General features: G+C 38.7%; 1 protein-coding gene across 1 annotated transcript in view; it reads right to left on the bottom strand.

Moving 5' to 3' along the window:
* The window catches only part of LOC150079395 (disintegrin and metalloproteinase domain-containing protein 11-like), a 445660-nt gene that overhangs the window by 373224 nt on the left and 50681 nt on the right, over positions 1 to 21755 (bottom strand). Inside the window, exon 5 of the mRNA XM_090383050.1 lies at positions 1749 to 1818. Within this exon, the coding sequence (XP_090239176.1) occupies positions 1749 to 1818 (70 nt within the window). The remainder of the gene's footprint in view (positions 1 to 1748; positions 1819 to 21755) is intronic.

The raw sequence follows: 21755 nt of genomic DNA, 5'->3' as shown, positions 1-21755 counted from the left end.
ACAAAAAAGTTAATTGTCAGTATAAACAAGACTCTCAGTCCCCCCACCCCCAACAACAGACTCAGATTTCCATTGAGAAGAAGCTATCTTTGATGGGGGGAAGTCAATTCAGTATTCTAAGAGTAAAAAAAAAAAAAAAAAAAAAAAAAAAAGATTTCACCCTCAAAATCAGATGCCTGAGAGGGAAACTAATTCAAGAAATTAGAAAACTCGAGTAATTTAAATAATGAGAATAACTATTTTCTTTCGCAGGTGGTAAAAAAACTAGAGGGCAGCACTTAAATTAAGGAGACGATTGTACACTAAGCATAAGCTAAAAAGACATTTTTAGCCAAATGTAATTAAAGGTAATGTATTATTAAGATTTATATTGTGCATTAGCATCTAAACCACTTGTGCAGCATATATTATGTCTATAGAGGTGTGTGTGTGTGTGTGTGTGTGTGTGTGTGTGTGTGTGTGTGTGTGTGTGTGTGTGTGTGTGTGTGTGTGCGCGCGCGCGTGTGCGTGTGTGTGTGTGCGCGCGCGCGTGTGCGTGTGTGTGTGTGTTCCCTGGCCAATATGCATGCTGTGTAGGTTGAAAAATCTTCAATAACTCATAACACAATTCCTACTCTCTCCATCTACAATTGGCTAACTAGTCTTGATCGATGAGGACTTTAAGAATCCCTACAATTTCCGATGGGATTCAACACCACTTATCCAAAAAAAAAAAGTGATGAAATCACTGTACCATCACAGAGGACAATATTGAAACTAGAACAACCTATCATCTATCTTGTAGAACCAGAGAGAGCTTATTAAATTTATGAAAGGGTTGGTTCGATACCCAGATGAAACCATGTAACCTTCTTAAACATCTCTCCTAATTCTTTTCCACATTTCTGTAAAGGAACTGAAAGACAAAGTTGGAACATTGCCATATCACAGGTTAATTTTTAGAGCTTCTATAAAATCGTAACATAATTTCCATTAATCATTATATTAATATGATGACTACCTTTTGTTTTTCTAAAGTACTAAAAAAAAAATTATAATTTTTTATTCACACATACTGAACTAATTCATTGAAATATGTTACTGAAATAAAATGGGCATTTCCAAAGAAGGAAGAGCTTCTTGATTTGAGAGGCTCCAGCCACTTTGAAGCACCTGGCATCAAACCAATTGAGAATCAGGGAACTGTTCTTTGGTAACTTTAGTGTCAAAACTACATTTCTTCTAAAGTATTAGTATACGACTGCTCTTTTAATCCTTAGGCACTGGAAGGGCAAGCAACATTTTCCAAGCTTGTGGAGAAATATATAACAAAAAGCTCAGATTGCTTCCTAATTGGTTCAATAGCTGCTTTTGGCATGAGACAGAAACATAACTAAAGAAGAAATATTTCCATTATAAAGTTTTCATCTTCAATAATGAAAATGAGAAGAACTTTATAATCTCTTCTCCAATATGCTCATCCCCTTGTTAAAATGCTGTTATTGCCACCAAATACTATACCCTTTTCCAATCATTAATACAGGGTGTGATACTAACATTTAAGTCATATCACACCAAACATCCTTTCCAATACATCTTCAATACTACACAGAGCAATTTTCTACAAATACCATCAGGTGTTGTCAAGATTATAGCAACATACCACATCACCAACATTAAATAATCATGAGAAAAACATATATATCAGAACATCAATTTTTTTTTTCTAACTTCATAACAGTTATTACAAAAGGAATGATTTACTGTACCTGAGTAGAAATTTGTTGGGCACCCTCAGGTAAAAAGTGTTTCTGAATCAAATTAGGTGCAAGAAGATACCTAAAATAAAATTAAATAAAATAAGAATAAAAAATACAGAAATGTTCAGTATTATTGCTTAAATATAAAATGATTTTGTTACACACAATACTGTCAATAACATTTACAACCATCTACACAGCAGTGCAAACAAGAAAAACAGTGATTTGCTGTTATACTGACATACATGTAGAAGTTATTAATCATTTGGAACATGATTAGTTGCTGGATGTATGTTTAAAATGAATTTATTTTATCAAGATTTCTGTATGTGAAAACATATAAGCAGAAAATTGAAAAATCACGTGACCATCAACCCTATGCCACAGTAAAGGGAAATTTGCTTTCAAAACACTAGAAATTATGAGTCAGGTTTATGAATGGATAGAATTTTCTCTCTCACACTAATGTGTTTGAATAGCATTATCAATTCAAAGAAAGAAGAAAACAAGTTAATTCATGGGGTGGTGAACCTATTTAAGGGAGCATGCTAAAATTGGCTAAATCTTTAAAAAAAAAACTACTCTCACGTGCCATTCGAAATTTTGCAAAGTACAGTAGAACATCCATTATCCAAACCACTGTCGCCCCCCTCCCCCAAAAATTACAGTATCTACTTTTAGTGCACTGGTTGTTATGCTGAAATATTACTCCTGCCACGTAATGCATTTGAAGGCACACTCACACGTAGGCCTTCACTGTGCTAGAAACTGCAATGACATGGTGTAACAGTCTGAATGCAGTTCTGCAGAGATACTGCTATTAAAGAGGATGAGAGATACGCTATTAAAGAGAATGAAAGATCTCACTGTGAAAAAAAGACAATATCGCATGGTTCAAGAAAAAATTGAAGATTACATATAAAATAAACCTTCCCAAGATTCATTATACTCTTATTTGTGAGCAATTACTTGTTTGCTTATTTCTGTTTATTTTTAGTAAATAATACAGGGATTACTTTGATCTCTTTATAGGAAGGCTTCTTATCCAACTCTCCTAGTCCATCATATAAATTAATTAAAATACAATGAATTTAATAAGCTACATTTTATGGTGTTCCATAATGATAGCTACAACATCGACTTAATAACCAGGAATCACAGTTGAGGCCTCAACCCAACACCAAAACTATACTGAATACACCAAAACTCATAGTAGAAAAAAACAACTAATAAGAAATAAAGTTAGACGGAAACTTTTTGATACTTCGTGTTCACAGGACAGAATGAAACTAAAAATGCCTCAATGCGTAAGTATTTAAAAGAAATTTAGTCCTCATCACGCATGCATTTATAGGACCAATCATCCGATATTAAGAAAGGTCTACAAATATTAATTGAATTTTTACGGAGTTTCATTTCAAGGGTTTCAGCAATAAGTAATTTACTATAATTGTACTGAATATTAATTATTTTGACTTCATTAAAAAGAAAGGAATGTGCTTCATTCACAACATGGAATGCCAACTCTGAAGCGTTTGCTCTTGACGTGCATACAGAAGCCTCATGCTGTTTAACACAGCATGAGGCTTCTGTATTCTTAAGGCAGAATGCGCTGGTCCCACAGGAACTAGTAGTTGTTGGTGACTCTATTGTCAGGGAAACGGGGAACATGCTTTGTAAAAAGGATAGGTGGAATAGGACCAGGGTATGACTGCCAGGGGAAGAGGTTGATAACGTTGTAGAGCGGATATCATCTTTTAAGGGCACAAAAGGTGATATAGTTGTACACGTTGGCACCAATGATATTAAGAGTAGGAGACCGGCGGAATTACTTAGCAAGTACAGGTCACTGTTGAAAAAAAGCCGTGAATTAGGGTTGAATTTGAAAGTGTCTGCAATTCTGCACAGACACGATAGGAGGGAGTATATGATGAGAGCCTTGTCGATCAATTCGGCCCTGGAGGGATTGTGCAAGGCTCAAGGGGTAGAATTTTTTTCAGCCTGGACTGTACTTGTTAACAGGAGAGATTGCTTCTACAGGGATGGGATACACTTAAATAGAAACGGTGCAAGAATTTTTGCTGATGCTGTCGAGGCAGTGTTAGGTGGGTCGGAAAACTGCTAGTTGGGGGGGATACAAGGACTAATAGATTAACAGTAGCCACTGGCAGAGGTGGAAGTGATTCTTGCACTGCTTCTATTGAAATGAGCAGAAGCCTGAAAAACAAGATGCAGGATATTTCAGAGACTGCTGGTAGTCATTGCGGTACAAGTAAACACATGGGTTGTGTTAGGGTAGCTAAGAATAGAAACAGGTGCATGTATACCTGCGTGTACACCAATGCTAGGAGTTTGGTAAATAAATTTGATGAATTTGAGGTATTGCTCAAAGCATCAAAGGCAGATATTGTTGGGATATCAGAGACGTGGTGTCACACAGATATAAGTAATGTGGAACTGGAATTTGGGGAATACAATGTGTATAGAAAGGATAGACAGGACAGGAGGGGAGGAGGAGTTATGCTATTAATTAAGAAACACATAAAGTCCAAGGAAGTGAAGCCAGTCGACATCGACGGACAGGGCAGTGTCGAGTCAGTTTGGTGTGACATAAGCATAGGGAAATCAAAATTGAGAGAAGGAGTGTGCTATAGGCCTAATGACTCTGATGAGTATAATAAGATATTGTACAGGGAAATAGAGTGGGCCAGTAAATCAGAGAGTCTTATAATGGGGGATTTTAATTTCCCAGATATTGACTGGAATTTGTGGGTTGGTCACTCGCACACTAGCAAGGCTTTTGTGGATTTATTGGATGATTGTTTTCTACATCAGCATGTTCGTGAGGCAACAAGAGGGAGCAATACTCTTGATCTGATTATCAGTAGTGATTCTTCATGCATTAAGAATCTGCAGATAAATGAACCACTAGGTGGCAGTGATCACAGTGTGTTGAAGTCGGATTTACTCAAGGAGGTAACTACCATCAGAGGTAAAGGGAAGGGTTTTTGTTTTCGTAAAGGCGACTATGATCGACTGAGACAGTATTTAAATTCTATACAGTGGGACCAACTGATGACGTTACCAACAGCAAACTCAAAATGGGAAGCATTCAAGGAACTAATATTGGAGGCTACCAGGTGTACCAACTAAGAAATATTGTTCAAGGTTTAGGCCTAAATGGTTGTCAGATGGACTAATGAGACATGTGGCAGAGAAGAAAAATGCATGGGATACATACAAATTAATGGGTGACATGGAAGCCTATGATAGATATAAGTTGGTCTGTAACCAAGTCACAAAGGAGATTAGGTAGGCAAAGGGAGACTACGAAAAATCCTTGGCAAAGATGCAAAGAAAAACAGAAAAGAGTTCTTTACATATTTAAACTCAAGAAGGAAAGGGATGAATCAGATTGGTCCACTGGATATTGATGGTTCAACAGTTGAGGATCCTGCTCAGGTGGCTAACAATCTAAACGAGTATTTTGCATCTACATTCACGCACGAGGAGTTATTCAGGAAGGAGAATGATGTAGGTAAAGTAAACATTGGCAGTAAGCTGGATGATTTTGTAATAACTGAGAGGAAAGTGGAGGAGAGATTGTTGAGGATGAACATAAAAAAGGCACCTGGGGTGGATGGGATCTATCCAGTTATATTAAAGGAGGCAGCAAAGGTAGTAAGCAAACCCCTAGCCATAATTATGAGAGCTTCTTTGGACTCAGGGGAGGTACCCATAGACTGGAGATGTGCAAATGTAACCCCAATTCACAAAGGAGGATCAAAGGCTGACACAAGTAATTATAGACCTGTTAGTTTAACTTCTGTTCCAGGTAAATTAATGGAGGCACTGGTTAAAGAAGCACTGCAGGATCATCTAGACAAGAATTCAGTTATAGCTCAGACGCAGCATGGTTCTGTTAAGGGCAGGTCTTGCCTGACCAATTTGATTGGATACTATGATGTAGTCACAAAAGAACTGGATGCAGGGAATAACTTTGATATTATATATTTGGATCTTAGAAAGGCTTTTGATACTGTTGCACATGGAAGACTGCTGCACAAATTGGAGCAGTGTGGCATTGGAGGCAAATTGCTGCTACGGATAAGGGGATGGTTGAGTGGCAGAAGACAGAGAGTGGTAATCAATGGACACTGCTCAATGTGGACTAATGTTATTAGTGGAGTTCCTCAGGGTTCAGTGTTGGGTCCGTTGTTGTTTTCGGTGTTTATGAATGATACTGATGATGGGATATCAAGTTTTTAATGTCCAAGTTTGCAGATGATACAAAGGTTGGCGGGGTTGTCAAGGACACTACTGACGCTATGCTGCTGCAACAGGATCTGGAAAGGTTGAACAGATGGGCTGAGAGGTGGCAAATGAAGTTTAACATTGGCAAATGTAAAGTACTACATATGGGAAACAGTAACCCCAGAGCAACGTATCAACTCTGCGGTACTACACTGACAGTGGTGAAGAATGAAAAGGACCTGGGGGTAATTGTGCAGGCAGATATGAAGTTCTCTGAGCAGTGCAGACGAGCTGCAAGAGTAGCTCATGGTGTCTTGTCAATGATATACAGGAATTTTTCTAGCAGGGATAAGGAGGTGATTATTCCCTTGTATAAGGCAATGGTTAGGCCACATCTTGAGTACTGTATACAGGTCTGGAGGCCTCATTTCAAGAAGGATGTAGAGCTGCTGGAACGGGTACAGAGAAGGGCAACAAGATTAGTGAATGGAACAAAGGGTTGCTCTTACGAAGAAAGGCTTAAGTTTTGCAAATTACAGAGTCTGGAGACTAGGCACCGGCGAGGTGATCTGATAGAGGTGTATAAGGCTTTGAATGGTTTGAGCATGCTCAATGCCAATGGGATTCTTCATCTTGCTCAGAATAATCACCTCAGAGGGCATAAATTCAAATTGAGGAAGGACGGATGTCGGATAGATGTGTGGAAATTTGCCTTTGGCCAGCGGGTGGTTGGTTGGTGGAACCGACTTCCATCACTTGTTGTTGAAGTAGATAGCCTAAACAAATTTAAAGCTCAACTGGACAGGTATTTCGAACGAACGGAGGGGTAAAATGGGAGTGGTGTGTGTTTTTTTTTTTTTGGCTGATGCTGAATAAGCTTGCTTTCTTGCATCATATGCCTCTACTAATGCTAATGCTAACACGAAAATCCAACACCCCCTGAGTAAATCCAACGTAAACCGAGTCGCAGTCTTTACACAAAATGCAATAGATGAGATCGTGCGTTTGTTGAAAGGAAGAATTTGAGTAACCCTTCTTTAATAATGTATGTAATTTATTGGTCAGTCTAACTATTACTTTCATATCTGTACCTTTACATAAATCACTTAATTTGTTATACCAGTTTTCTACATATGGAACTATAATAAAAGCTTTTTATCAATATTTGTTTTCGGATTGTTATTAGTTGTCTTTTACTGGGCAATCAGTTTAACTTTATTAATAGATGTAATTGGATAACCTCTATTTAGGAATCTCCTTGTTAGTTCCTCAATTTCCAACTACAACCCCCCCACCCCGCTTTGTGTGGTGAAATATTTAAAAGCATTTAAAAACTGGTTAAGCATGACCGATCGATTTTTTGTATGGGTATGAGTGGTAGCTACTGCAATGTAATAACATGCCCATGTTAGTAGGTTTTCTATAAATGCTAAAATTTAGTGTTACCCCTACCCTTTGTAGTGTAAAATTCAGAAAGTTCATAGATTTTGTATCTTCCTTCTCGGTTTCTAAAGTAAATTTTGGTCTTATGTGGATATTATTAAAAACTTGTAAAACGGAATTAATGGTCATCTGATTAGTTATGACGAGAACATCATCTAAGTATCTGCCATAAAATGAGATTTCTGGTATAAATCGATTCAAATATATACTCTCTATCTTGTCCAGATATAATTCTGCAATAAGTCGATTAATGCTAATCCAAAAATCTGTCTGTATATTTTTCCTTGAAATAAAATATAATTGGCAGAAACTAATATTTTAGTAAATTCAAAAAATCTTATCTTTGGGGAGCTTAGTGTTATTTATATTGATATTCCAGTCATTTTATTTGGTTTGTTATTTGGTTTTTTTTTTTAGGAGCATTAGCAACTAAGACCATATTGCTCTGGGATATGCGGTGGTCATTCTCTGACCTTTCTGCATCCTCCGTATTTGGTGGTGACGGGCTCGAACCCCGGTCTAATCAAGAAGCGTGTGCTATGCAATGCTACTCCTTCCCACCCGGCTACGGAGACGCTATTCCAGTCATTGAGCATGTCCCAAACATCATTAGTGCGTATGGAATATATACATTGGTGTATACTTGGGGGGATACAAGAACTAATAGATTAAGAGTAGCCACTGGCAGAGATGAAAGTGATTCTTGCACTGCTTCTATTGGAATGAGCAGCAGCCTGGAAAATAGATGCAGGGTATTAGAGCCTGCTGGGAGTCATTGCGGTACAAGTAAACACATGGGTTGTGTTAGGGTAGCTAAGAATAGGAACAGGTGCATGTATACTTCCATGTACACCAATGCTAGGAGTTTGGTAAATAAATTTGATGAATTTGAGGTATTGCTCAGAACATCAAAGGCAGATATTGTTGGGATATCGGAGACGTGGTGTCACACAGATATAAGGAATGCAGAACTGTAATTTGGGAAGTACAATGTTTACAGGAAGAATAGACAAGATAGGAAGGGAGGAGGGGTTATACTATTAGTTATGAAACATGTAAAAGTCCAAGGAAGTGAAGCCAGTCGACATCGCTGGACAGTTATTTGTTTTTTTTTTGTTTTTTTTTAAGAGCATTAGCAACTAAGGCCATATTGCTCCGGGAAATGTGGTGGCCATTCCGACTTTTCCGCATCCTCCGTATTTGGTGGTGACGGGCTCGAACCCCGGTCTAATCAAGAAGCGTGTGCTACGCACTGCTGCTCCTTCCCACCTGGCTACGGAGGCGCCATCACTGGACAGTGCAGTGGCGAGTCAGTTTGGTGTGACATAAGCAATGGGAGACCAAAATTGAGAGTAGGAGTGTGTTATAGGCCTAATGACTCTGATGAGTATAATAAGGAACTGTAAAGGGACATAGAACGGGCCAGTAAATCAGAGAGTCTTATAATGGGGGATTTTAATTTCCCAGATATTGACTGGAATTTATGGGTTGGTCACTTACACACTATTGGATTTATTGAATGATTGTTTTCTACATCAGCATGTTCAGGAGGCAACTAGAGGGAGTAATACTCTTGATCTGATTATCAGTAGTGATTCTTCATGCATTAAGAATCTGCAGATAGAGGAACCACTAGAAGGCAGTGATCACAGTGTGCTGAAGTGTGATTTACTCAGAGAGGTAACTACGATCAGGGGTAAAGGGAAGGGTTTTTGCTTTCGTAAAGGCGACTACGGTGGTCTGAGACAGTATTTAAATTCTATACGGTGGGACCAAATGATGACGTTATCAATAGCAAATTCAAAATGGGCAGCATTCAAAGAATTTTATCTTGGAAGCTACTAGGCTTTACATACCAAATAAGAAATATTGTTCGAGGTTTAGACTTAAATGGATGTCAGATGAACTAATGAGACATGTGGCAGAGAAGAAAAATGCATGGGATACATATAAATTAATGGGTGACATGGAAGCCTATGATAGATATAAGCTAGTCTGAAACCAAGTCACAAAGGAGATTAGGCAGGCAAAGGCAGATTATGAGGCGCCTCCATAGCCAGGTGGGAAGGAGCAGCAGTGCGTAGCACACGCTTCTTGATTAGACCGGAGTTTGAGCCCGTCACCACCAAATACAGAGGATGCGGAAAGGTAACGGAATGACCACTGCATATCCCGGAGCAATATGGCCTTAGTTGCTAATGCTCCTAAAAACCAAATAAAAAACAACAAGCAGATTATGAGAAATCCTTGGCAAAGGATGCAAAGAAAAACAAAAAAGAGTTCTTTACCTATGTAAACTCTACAAGAAAAGGGTTGAATCAGATTGGTCCACTGAATATTGATGATTCAACTGTTGATAATCCTATTCAGGTGGCTAACAAATTAAATGAGTATTTTGCATCTACATTCACCCATGAGGAGTTATTCAGGGAGGGGAATGCCAGAGGTGAGTTAAACTCTGGCAGTGAGCTGGATGATTTTGTAATAACTGAGAGGAAAGTGGAGGAGAAATTGTTGAAGATAAACATAAAAAAGGCACCCGGGGTGTATGGATGGGATCTATCCAGTTATATTAAAGCAAAGGAAGTAAGGAAACCCTTAGCCATAATTATGAGAGCTTCTTTGGACTCAGGGGAGGTTCCCATGGACTGGAGATGTGCAAATGTGACCACAATTCACAAAGGAGGATCAAAGGGCAACAAAAGCAATTATAGACCTGTTAGTTTAACTTCTGTTCCAGGAAAATTAATGGAGCCACTGGTTAAAGAAGCATTGCGGGATCATCTAAACGAGACTTCAGTTATAGCTCGGACACAGCATGGTTTTGTTAAGAGAAATTCTTGCCTGACCAATTTGATTGGATACTATGATGTGGTCACAAGGCAACTGGATGCAGGGAATACTTTGATATTATATATTTGCATCTCAGAAAGGCTTTTGATACTGTTGCACATGGAAGACTGCTGAACAAATTTGAGCAGTGTGGCACTGAAGGCAAATTGCTGCTATGGATAAAGGGATGGTTGAGTGGGAGAAGACAGAGTGGTAATCAACGGACACTGCTCATCGTGGACTAATGTTATTAGTGGAGTCCCTCAGGGTTCAGTATTGGGTCCATTGTTGTTTTCTGTATTTATAAATGATATTGATGATGGTATATTAAGCTTAATGTCCAAGTTTGCAGATGATACGAAGGTTGGCAGGGTTGTTAAGGACACTAATGACAGTACGCTGCTGCAACAGGATCTAGAAAGTTGAGCAGATGGGCTGAGAGGTGGCAAATGAAGTTTAACATTGACAAATGTAAAGTACTACATATGGGAAGCAGCAACCTCAGAATGACATATGAACTCTGTGGTACTACACTGACAGGGGTAGAGAACGAAAAGGACCTGGGGGTAATTGTGCAGGTAGATATGAAGTTTTCTGAGCAGTGCAGACGGTCTGCAAGAGTAGCTCATAGTGTCTTGTCAATGATATACAGGAATTTTTCTAGCAAGAGTAGCTCATGGAGGCCTCATTTTAAGAAGGATGTAGAGCCGTTGTTACAAGTACAGAGAAGGGCAACGAGATTAGTGAATGGAACAAAGGGTTGCTCTTACGAAGAAATGCTTAAATTTTGCAAATTACAGTGTCTGGAGACTAGGCACCTGCGAGGTTGTTGTTCTTTGGTTTTTAGGAGCATTAGCAACTAAGGCCATATTGCTCCGGGAATATGCAGTGGTCATTCCCTGACCTTTCCGCAACCTCCATATTTAGTGGGCATGGGCTCGAACCCCGGTCTAATCAAGAAGCATGTGCTACGCACTGCTGCTCCTGCCCACCTGGCTATGGAGGCACCGCCTGTGAGGTGATCTGATTGAGGTGTATAAAGCCTTGAATGGTTTGAGCATGATCAATGCTGATGGAATTCTTCCTCTTGCTCTGAATAATAATTAATTTAGGGGGCATAAATTCAAATTGGGAAAAGACAGATGTAGGATAGATGTGCGGAAGTTTGCTTTTAGCCAGCTGGTGGTTGGTTGGTGTAACAGACTTCCATCCTTTGTTGTGGAAGTTGATAGCCTAAATAAATTTAAGGCTGAGCTGGACAGGTACTTGGAACGAACAGAGGGGTGAAATGGGAGCGGTTTTTTTTTTTTTTTTTTTTTTTTTTGGCTGATGCTACATAAGCTTGCTTTCTTGCATCATATGCCTCTACTAATGCTACTCTTAATGTATAAAGATGTTAAATCAAGAGAGTATAATTTGATGTTTTTCTTAATTTTATGGTCTTTTATGTCATAAAAAGTGAATCATAATTTTTTATATTATACAGACAGTCCTCGTATAACACGTGTTTACACTACACATATTCGATCATACACGATTTATAAATATGGGAACGATATCTTATATAACAGGAACCGAATTCGCTTATGCACGATTCGCCTTTGTGTTTACAAGAAATGGCAGTTGAACGCAGAATCACCCCAACTGAATGCAATACGATTGGAATGAAAAGAAGATTCTGAAAATGTATTTGTTTTTTATATCAGTGAAGGGGAAACACATTTCACCATAATAACGTAAAAACCAACACAATTCCAGCTATCGGTATAATCGCAAATGCAATTTACTACCAGTTTATAACAGATTCCACTAGCAGAAACGCAACTGGAAATTGTTTTTATTGTTTTATGGTGGTAACCCCTAGAAATGTGCTTTAGTAAAATGTGAGGTGTTAATAGTGTATCTCTGCCTTTACGGTGTTGTTTATTCAGTTGCTAGATGCGCGCAGCTTTGTTTATGTGTATCAAGCGTGCCTCCTCGTTTTGTAATTGTGCTTTATTCCCTAAAAATGAGTAAAATACTTAAAAGGTGTGAAAAGGAAGTGTCCTGGCGAAGACACTGCAGATTCATAGAGAAAAAGAAAAGCAATATCGATAAACAGAGGCGGACTGGATCAAAAATTTTTATGCGGGAAAATTTGTAGTGGCCTCATACTATGGTTTATGGCCAAAATCACACCGGCCTCCGGCCGATCAGGGTTCCCTCGGTAAGTCTTATGGCCAGTCCGCCTCTGTCGATAGAGAAAAAATATGAAATTGTAAAACGCTTTGAGTGAAATGAAAGACCATGTGATATTGCATGTGCTACAGACCTAAATGAGGCAGTGCCAAGAATTACAAAGAATGCAGAGAAAACAAAAACTTTCATAGCAGGAACAACTCAAAGTGTAATTAAAATCCATTAGATTAAGACACAAAGAATTGGAAGAGATTGAATGGCTGTCATCTGTTTGGATAGAAAATCAAACAAAAAACAAGTTTGCCTAGAAGCAAAAGTATTAGCAATATTTTATTACGTAATAGTCATAATAAAACACTTACGTATTTTATTACGATTATATATTGTGTTTGGTAATGTTTTCATTACAAATGTGTGTTCGATCTTGGGTGGTCGGCAGGCAGCACAGTAGTTTGAAACTGATCTATAATCATGGCATTTATTGTCAGATGGTGCTGAAATATAAAAGGTTAGGACAGAAAGCATTTCCAAGTTTTTCGTTTTCAAGCATGTGTGTGTGTGTCATAAGAATGATAAGTGTATAAAAGTTTCTCTGTTTTTTAAAACTATAAGGGCTCTAGAAATATATTCTAGAATAGTTGCTTTTAGTGATTCAACTAAAAGGGTAAGCCACCTACACTATTATTTATTGTAAATTTGTTATTTATGTTGATGTCTCATTTTTAGGACATTGCCTGAAAATAACATCAGCAAGCACATGGATGTTTCTCGAGTCAAAACAAAATTTTAGTGGTTTACCTTTGTAAAAATATTATATAACAAAGCCATGAGTGGTGGAAAGTACACTGTTAGAAAAAATCTAACTACAAATGAGATAGAGGAAATGTTTGTGGATCCTGCATTTTGGGAAGACAGGGATAACGATGATGTTGATGTTCCAATCATTCCTCCAGATCCTGATGAGCCAACTGACACAGAGAATTTTGAAGAAAATAATCTTGAAAGAGAAGAAGTGGAAGATGTTGCAGGTACCCAAGAGTTATTTACACCTATAAATGACAAATCTGAATTGAGCACTGGCTGTAAAAAAACATGAGCTGTGTAAAGTGACGAACCATCTTCCGCATAATGAAGATACATCAGGGAGCTTTTCAAGTCTATCAGAATCTCACAATAAATACAAAAAATCTATTTCTCAAACAGTTGCAAAAAATCAGTCACATAAAAGGAAAAACTGAGACGAACAGTTTATCCCAAAATAATTTTGAAAATGTTAAATCTCTGTTATACGGTAAAACAGCAGTTGAAATTTTTGAAGTTTTTCTCTCAAGGCATTATTGATCATATAGTAGAGCAAAGCACATTGTACGCACAACAAAAAAATGACCCAAATTTTTCGCTTAGTGCCGATGAATTGAGAAGTTTTATTGGGGTTCTATTGTTTAGTGGTTATCACAAACTTCCTCAAGAGGACATGTATTGGGAACAAGCCTCGGATGCTGGTATACCTTTAGTATACAATGCGATGCCAAGAAGATGATTCAAAGGGGTGAAATGGGAGTAGTGGTTCTTTTTTTTTTTTTTTTTTGGCTGATGCTGAATAAGCTTGCTTTCTTGCATCATATGCCTCTACTAATGCTAATGCTAAAAGAAATAAAAAAATATATCCATTTAGTGGACAATTCATGCCTTGATATAAACGACAAAATGTTCAAAGTACGACCATATTTTGATATGCTAAAGCAAAACTTTTTAAAATTTGGCGTGATTCACGCCCATTTATCAATAGATGAAATGATAATTCTATATTATGGACGACATTCCGAAAAAATGTTTATGCGCAAAAACCAATCAAATTTGGTTACAAACTCTGGTGTTTATGTAGTTCAAGCAGTTATTTATATAATTTTGAAACATATTGTGGCAAAAGTGAGAAAATGAAGGGACCTTTGGGAGTTTGAGTTATCACAACCCTAATTTCCAATACCTGCTGACCAATATGAAAAACATGAACTGTTTTTCGACAATTTCTTCACCAGCCATGAAATAATGTGCCACCTTAGAAAGCTGAGAATGAAAGCAACCGGAACAGTCCGAGAAAACCGAACACAAAAGTGTCCTTTGATTTCTAGCAAGCAAATGGAAAAAGAGAAGGATCGGGGCTATTTTGATTATAGATTCGACCAATCAAATGAAGTACTTGTGCTAAAATGGAATGATAATAAACCGGTTTCACTTGCCACTAATTACAGTTGCATTGAGCCATTAGGACAAACTAGACGTTACTCCCGTAAAGACAGAAAGCAAATTAAAATTCCTATACCAAAGGTCATACAAGAATATAATTCACATATGGGTGGAGTGGATATGTTAGATAAGCAAGTTTCACTTTATAGAATCAGAATTCGTTCAAAAAAATGGTGGTAGTCATTATTCACACAACTCCTAGATATATGCATTGTCAACACTTGGAGATTGTATCAAATTACAAATTCTCAAGAAAATGTATCGCTTCTGGATGTACGCAGGAAAGCAGTGTTGGCCTACCTTTCTATAACAACTTCTTCTGCTTCAAAAAGGCCGGGTCCACAAAAGTCTAAACTTCTAGATGGACGAGTGAGCTTGGACGTGAGATTTGATGGCAATGTACATTTGGTAGTTCCAATAACGACACAACGAAGATGTGCTTTATATGGTAAAAAAACAAAGAGACTGTAACAAATGTGAGTACCCCTACATGACATATGTTTTGTTCCCTTTCACACAAAATGACTTTTTTATTCTGCAATAATTACACTCAAACACCAGCCAAGCGATTAAGAATTTTACTATAAAATATAATAAAATACTATAAATACTATCGGGAGACTAAACTATTACAATAAAATAAAATAAATTACGATAAAACAATTAAAAACAATACTAACAATAGTTGAAGAAGGAGACTGCTGCCTCCTTCTTCAACTATTGAAGAAGGAGACAGCAGTCTCCGAAAGCATTTTTTTTAGCAAATTTAAGGTATTTTAGCAAATTTTAACGATTTTATTGTTTTTAATTGTTTTATCATAATTTATTTTATTTTATTGTAATAGTTTAGTCTCCCGATATTGTATCATAGTATTTTATTATATTTTATTTTTGTATTTTATTTTATTTCATAGTAAAATTTTTAATCGTTTGGCTGGTGTTTGAGTGTAATTATTGTAGTATGGAATTTCCCAGCCCCATAGGACTGTTTGAAGACTTTTTTATTATTATATGTTTGATACATAGTTAGTGTAAAACACCATTGTTTGATTTTGAATAAATTTTTTTTTATTTGTCTAATTTCCTAAATATTCCTTATTCTCAGCCAACATCCCAAAAATGGGACGTACTTTTTTTCTGTAACCAGGGAGTTTTTTGAATAAATTTTTTTTACAATGTCTTCATTTGAATGCTTTTAGCTGATATTAAGTGAGAAAATGGCGTTTTTCTTTTAAATTCAATTATGGCTGGTAATGGGATAAGATGTAACACTGTAATATAGTTGTTCTTCCTATATAATGTTAGGGTTTAATTATACTTGTTTACTAAATTATAAAAAACAGGAATCAATCTCTTCGTATGTTGTATCTGATATGATGGTATGTAATTTATCGATGTAATCATTTTTGTTCAGAATAACAACAGAATCCCCTTTGTCAGTCTTCTGTAAAATAATGTCCCGATTATCTCTCAACTTATTCAATGTTACAGATTTATATTTATTCAATCTCGGAATGTTTGCAATGTTGGTATGATTTATAATCCAATTGGCTTGTTGAATGAAAATATTTCTTTGAGGTAATTCTCTCGGACAAAACTCAAGATCAACGATTAATTGTTTCTTTGGGAGAATACGCAGTTGTAAGCTGTAATTTAAACCCTTTCCTAATAATGCAACTTGTTGTGGTGAAAGAGTACATGGCGAAAGATTTATTTGTGTATTTAAATTTACCGGTAGGGTATTTTCCATTCTTACAACATTTCCAACCGTATCACAATCTGGTAATAAAGTGTCACATTGGTTAACAACATTTTGTTGTTCATTCGTTGTGTGATTGTCCACTTTGCATCTGTGAAGGGGTGTGGTAGTTTCCTATCAGTGTTATTCCTTAGACCTCGAAGTGATTTGAATTTATTAAAATGCCTATCTTTTAATTCTGTTGCTAAGGCTTCTAATTTTCATTTCTTTCATTTTTCAATATATTTACTCATATTTTACACATTCGTTTATTAGGACTCAACATTCGTAAACAACGATTAATGTATATTGACAGATCCATAATCTATAATAAAATTACACACCCTTGTTTGTGCACTCTTATATTTTCTTATAATTATATGCTTGTTTAACCATACATCTATCTGATTCTTTACGTACATGGACGTTTGTTAATATATACATTTGGAGTTCATGTATATTTGGTGAACACCCACGCTTTACAGGTCCTGACCAGAGTTCTCCCCCTTGACCTGGAGATTGTGGGTAAAGGATTACTTTACCACCTGGCAAAGGGCACCTCAAGGACTTGTCTCGGACATACAACTGACCCAGAAAATAACTGCACCGCTGAAAAGAAGAGGCTCTACACTCACTTGCTGCAGGTGTGGCAAGAGAGATGGACAAATTCCCACACAGGGGAGATAACCAGAAAGTTTACACCTGCAATCGGTAGCGTCTACCCTAAGTTTCCAACCTGGTTCTCACCTGGACTCCACGTGGCATACCTTCTCACCAGACATGGCACCATCAATGCCAAACTTTTCCTTTTGGGAATTATTATTAATATTATTATTAGCCATATGGTGCAAGGAAGCCTGAGACTTATACTGCACCAGTGAAAAAAAAAAATTTCTGATTTACCCCGAGAGACAGAGAGAGAGAAGTAGAAGAGAATCACCAAGAAAGAGAAGAATGATGATATCCAGCTAAGGACCCTGGGTGTGAGCATGGGCTTGGCACACCTAGGGCTGGATATCATCATCCTTCTTTTTCTTAGTGATTCCCTTCTACTTCTTGAGGAGGACCCTACCTGTGATTGTGGTGGTCTAGAGAGCTGGTAACACCTAATGTATGATTGCCAGCTTTATGATGACCTAACATCCCAATAACAAAGATCCTACATTGGATCTTTGGATGGGAGCACAACAGACTGGATACAAAACAAGAGTACCTGACTTTCTCCTGTTATCCCAAGAGCACTTTGCAAGAGGACAAGTGCTCACTGCAATGGAGCACAACTGAACACTACACATGACAACCAGGAATAATAACTGAACAAACTTAACAACAAATGACAAGAAATAAACCTCCAGAACTGGATGGCATAAACCAGACTAACACACCTGTACTGACAACCGACAGGCACTCTGCACCACTGTAGGCAAAACAACAACCTGTGAGGATGATGTGCAAAGACACAGCCCCTGGCTGGCGAACCTGTGGACTAGCACGTTGAATGCAAGGGAAACAAACGTGATCAGGAAGAAATACCAGCTCAAGGCACAAACTGAGCAAGGGACTGGACAGTAACTGGAACCAGAAAATTCCACTAGAACTGGCCAAAGATCAGCAACCCTGACAACAAGCAGCAACACTCTATGACAAAGAAGCAAAGAATAAGGAAAAGACAGTGGTTTTTTGTTTTTTTTTCCCCCTCACTCCTGAAATCCAGAGGGAACCTGATCACTGCACTTGATATGGATCCCGGAACAGACCTCACTATTACCTGGACAAGACTTGACCAACAGTGACAAACTTGGCGTGACTTGACTAAACTGGATGGGACCTGATCCCATGAGTGATATCCCAAATGGGAACACTAATTCCACTAAAGACCAACTGCAACTTGCTGCTGGCCATCTTGGCTCTTAAACCATGGTCCTATCTTCCATCCCCCTCTCCCTCTGAAGGGGAGGGGATGGAAAAGACCATCCCCTCATTGCCATTTCTCTTTGCCTTGTGGGGCATGGGCCTGCCCCACTGATTATCTGAGGCCGTCTTCTCTATCGTCCCCATATTTCTGTCTTTTCCCCCAGCCTTCTGTCTCCTCCGCCACTCTACCTAATACGCTAGCGTATACCTCCACATAACTTGAAACTTGAAATATTTTGTAACAACTAAATTTAATTGTGTTTACACTGAAGTCATTTGGCATTTCTACTCAATTTTCTTAACCCCTACCGAGTGAGAATTTAAAATTTTTTTATTTTATTTATTTATTTTCTTTTAGGTCCTAGCCACTGAAATCTCAGGAAATTAGGTGGCAGGACCTGCCAGAGTAAATATCTAAATATCTTTCCTTTATCTTCAGATGACAACACTTTTCTGGAACTGGAATACACTTAATATACATATTTAAGGCAAAGTTCACGGAGCGGTGAAATAGCATGTCCACACAGTAGTGCGGCCATTTTGGCAATCACCTCTGTAACACAGTGTATAGTGTGTTCGTGTCTAACTTCACCAGGGGTTCCCCCATCTCCGCGTCGCTTTCATTGTGGGTGTAACAGTTCACTGGAAAGGCCAGAGATTTAAAAGTGTATGGATTTTGTAAGTGTAGTGTTGTGTATCTGGCCATTTAGCTACTTAGACCCCTGCTAGGGGTCCAACGTTATCCACACTATGTACTTGGTCTTCTCCACGAGGCATAGTGTGGATAACATTGGACCCCTAGCAGGGGTCTAGCAGCTAAATGGCCAGATACACAACCTACACTTACAAAATCCATACACTTTTAAATCTCTAGCCTTTACAGTGAACTGTTACACCCACAATGAAAGCGACGCAGAGATGGGGGAACCCCTGGTGAAGTTCGACACGAACACACTATACACTGTGTTACAGAGGTGATTGCCAAAATGGCCACACTACTGTGTGGACATGCTATTTCACCGCTCCGTGAACTTTGCCTTAAATATGTATATTAAGTGAATTCCAGTTCCAGAAAAGTGTTGTCATCTGAAGACTAACAACTGTGGAGTCTACTGGTGAGAAACATTTAGTGTTGCATTGGGTTTATTGCCAGATAACTACTTTTGTATCTATTTCCTTTGTTGTGAGACTGCACTGGTCACCATACTGCTCACAACAAGGATATAGAGAGTGCACCGAGATAACGCGGTTCCCACGTACCTATCTAGCACTTGACTGGGGAGGTGTCCCAACCAGTGTAACCTTGGACAGGGCCCCTGTCCCAAAATTATCAACATGCTGTGTGATCTCATCACAAAGAACAATGATTCTAGTGATTTTAGCGACTTCCCCCCTTTGCCATATACTTACCATGGACAGAATGCATCCCCCTCTCATGCAAGTACAGTCAAAAAATTAAGCCCACTACTGTTATCTTCGGATCAGAAAACTCCAGTAGAAAGTAGTCCGGCTCTTCTAGGGATATTTCTTCACATGGTGTGCCCCCCCCCAATCTGATAGTGGGGAGAGCCTAAAATTTTGCCTGCCGATTGCAAGGTAACAAATATACCCACTGAATTGTGATTTATATCCTCCAACAGCTCTTAGAACCCTCTAACAAACTAATGCACACAGAACCCGCTAATCCAGATAACCACACAAATCCACGATGTGCAAGTGATCCCAAATGACCAATCAGGTCAACCTGGGTACACCATTGTCGAACAAGTGCCAACAGAAAAGGCGAAGGACATGTGGGAACAAAATCAGGGAACCACAGGGAAGAACAAAAAAAATCCAGTCCCGAAATCCGACCGTATAATGCGCAACAATGGCGAAACGAAGGGCACGCAGGATCAGCGCAAAGGAATTGAAGACCCAAAGCAAGAGGACAAAACCGCCATACTCGACCCAACCTTGCCCCAGGGAACAGTCCTAGAACAAGTTCTAATCATAAGAACAGAATTGGAAAATATTATGAAAGATAATAGCAGCAGGATTTCCTCCATGCTGAGAGCAAAGACGTCCTCCGATGGACCCAACTTGAAACAATACTGCTCAAGACAAGCGAGGAGTAGCAGAAGGCGATTGCAGTACTGGAAGTCCTCCGTGCAGATGGTGGTTGTTATTTGGTTTTTTTAGGAGCATTAGCAACTAAGGTCATATTGCTCCGGGATATGCAGTTGTCATTCCCTGACCTTTCCACATCCTCCGTATTTGGTGGTGACGGGCTTGAACCCCGGTCTAATCAAGAAGCGTATGCTACGCACTGCTGCTCCTTCCCACCTGGCTACAGAGGTGCCGCGGATGGTGGAAACCAAATGCCACAGCCCACACCATCCTATGCACAGATGCTGAGTATCCTATGCACAGATGCTGAGGAATACACCAAAGGAAACTGAGAAAGGCAATAACCAACCAAAACTGAAAAGAAAGACACTCCTAAAAACCCCAAACATTGTTATCCTCAAACCCACTGGCAAAGAAAAGCACTCCAGTGAACAAATTAAACAAAAGGTGATAGACAACCCGAAAGATGACTTCAAAAATACCAGAATAAAATCCATAAGGAAAACGAGAAATCCTGGAATTGTCATCAAGACAGAAAGCAAAGAGGAAGAAGAGAAAATAATGATAAACCTCGAAGGTAAAAGCCCTGGGACTCATAGCGGAGGCCCCAAAAAAGAAAGGGCCATTGATAATCATATTCAACATCAACCAGGACCTGCAACCACAGCAATTAATACAGGAAATATATAGAAGGAATCTCAAAAGCCACCTACCACAACAAGAAGGAGTGGCATTAGTGACCCCAAAGTACAGGACCAAAACAAAAAACAGTAGTGGGTACAACTGGACCGTAGAGTTAATGGCAAGCCCTAAAAGCACAAAGCAGAATATACTTTGAGTGGAGCAGTCTACGATACAGAGAACAAGTGGTCATACCAAAATGCTTCAGATGCTGCAAATATGGCCATACCACACATACCTGCGGCCAAACGGAACCAAATTGCAGTTCCGTGGTGGACCCTAGAGCTGAACAGGCTCGGGAAGCAGGTCCAAGAAAAGCGAAAGCAATATCAAAGGGCCCAAAGAACAAGGCCCCAGGCAGAAATAACGGACCTGAGACTACAATACACACAAACCAGAAACCATTACACGGAAACCAAGAAGAACAAGAGATCATTTTGGGAACGACTCATGCAATTAACAGGAAACTCAAATCCCTGGGGAGTGGTGTATAAAATCACCACCAATAAACTACCCAGAGGAGAAGTGATGACTGCAACAAAGACAGCACAGGGAGCCCTCGCTGCAACATGGGAAGACTCAATAAAAAAACATCCTTAATCCAGGACACGCTGGACGTA

The sequence above is a fragment of the Mastigoproctus giganteus genome, chromosome 10, assembly GCF_048544385.1.
Source record: "Mastigoproctus giganteus isolate SK-2022 chromosome 10, ASM4854438v1, whole genome shotgun sequence".
NCBI lineage: Eukaryota > Metazoa > Arthropoda > Arachnida > Uropygi > Thelyphonidae > Mastigoproctus > Mastigoproctus giganteus.
The sequence above is the reverse complement of the archived record's forward strand: the minus strand, read 5'-3'. Positions and strand labels throughout refer to the sequence as shown.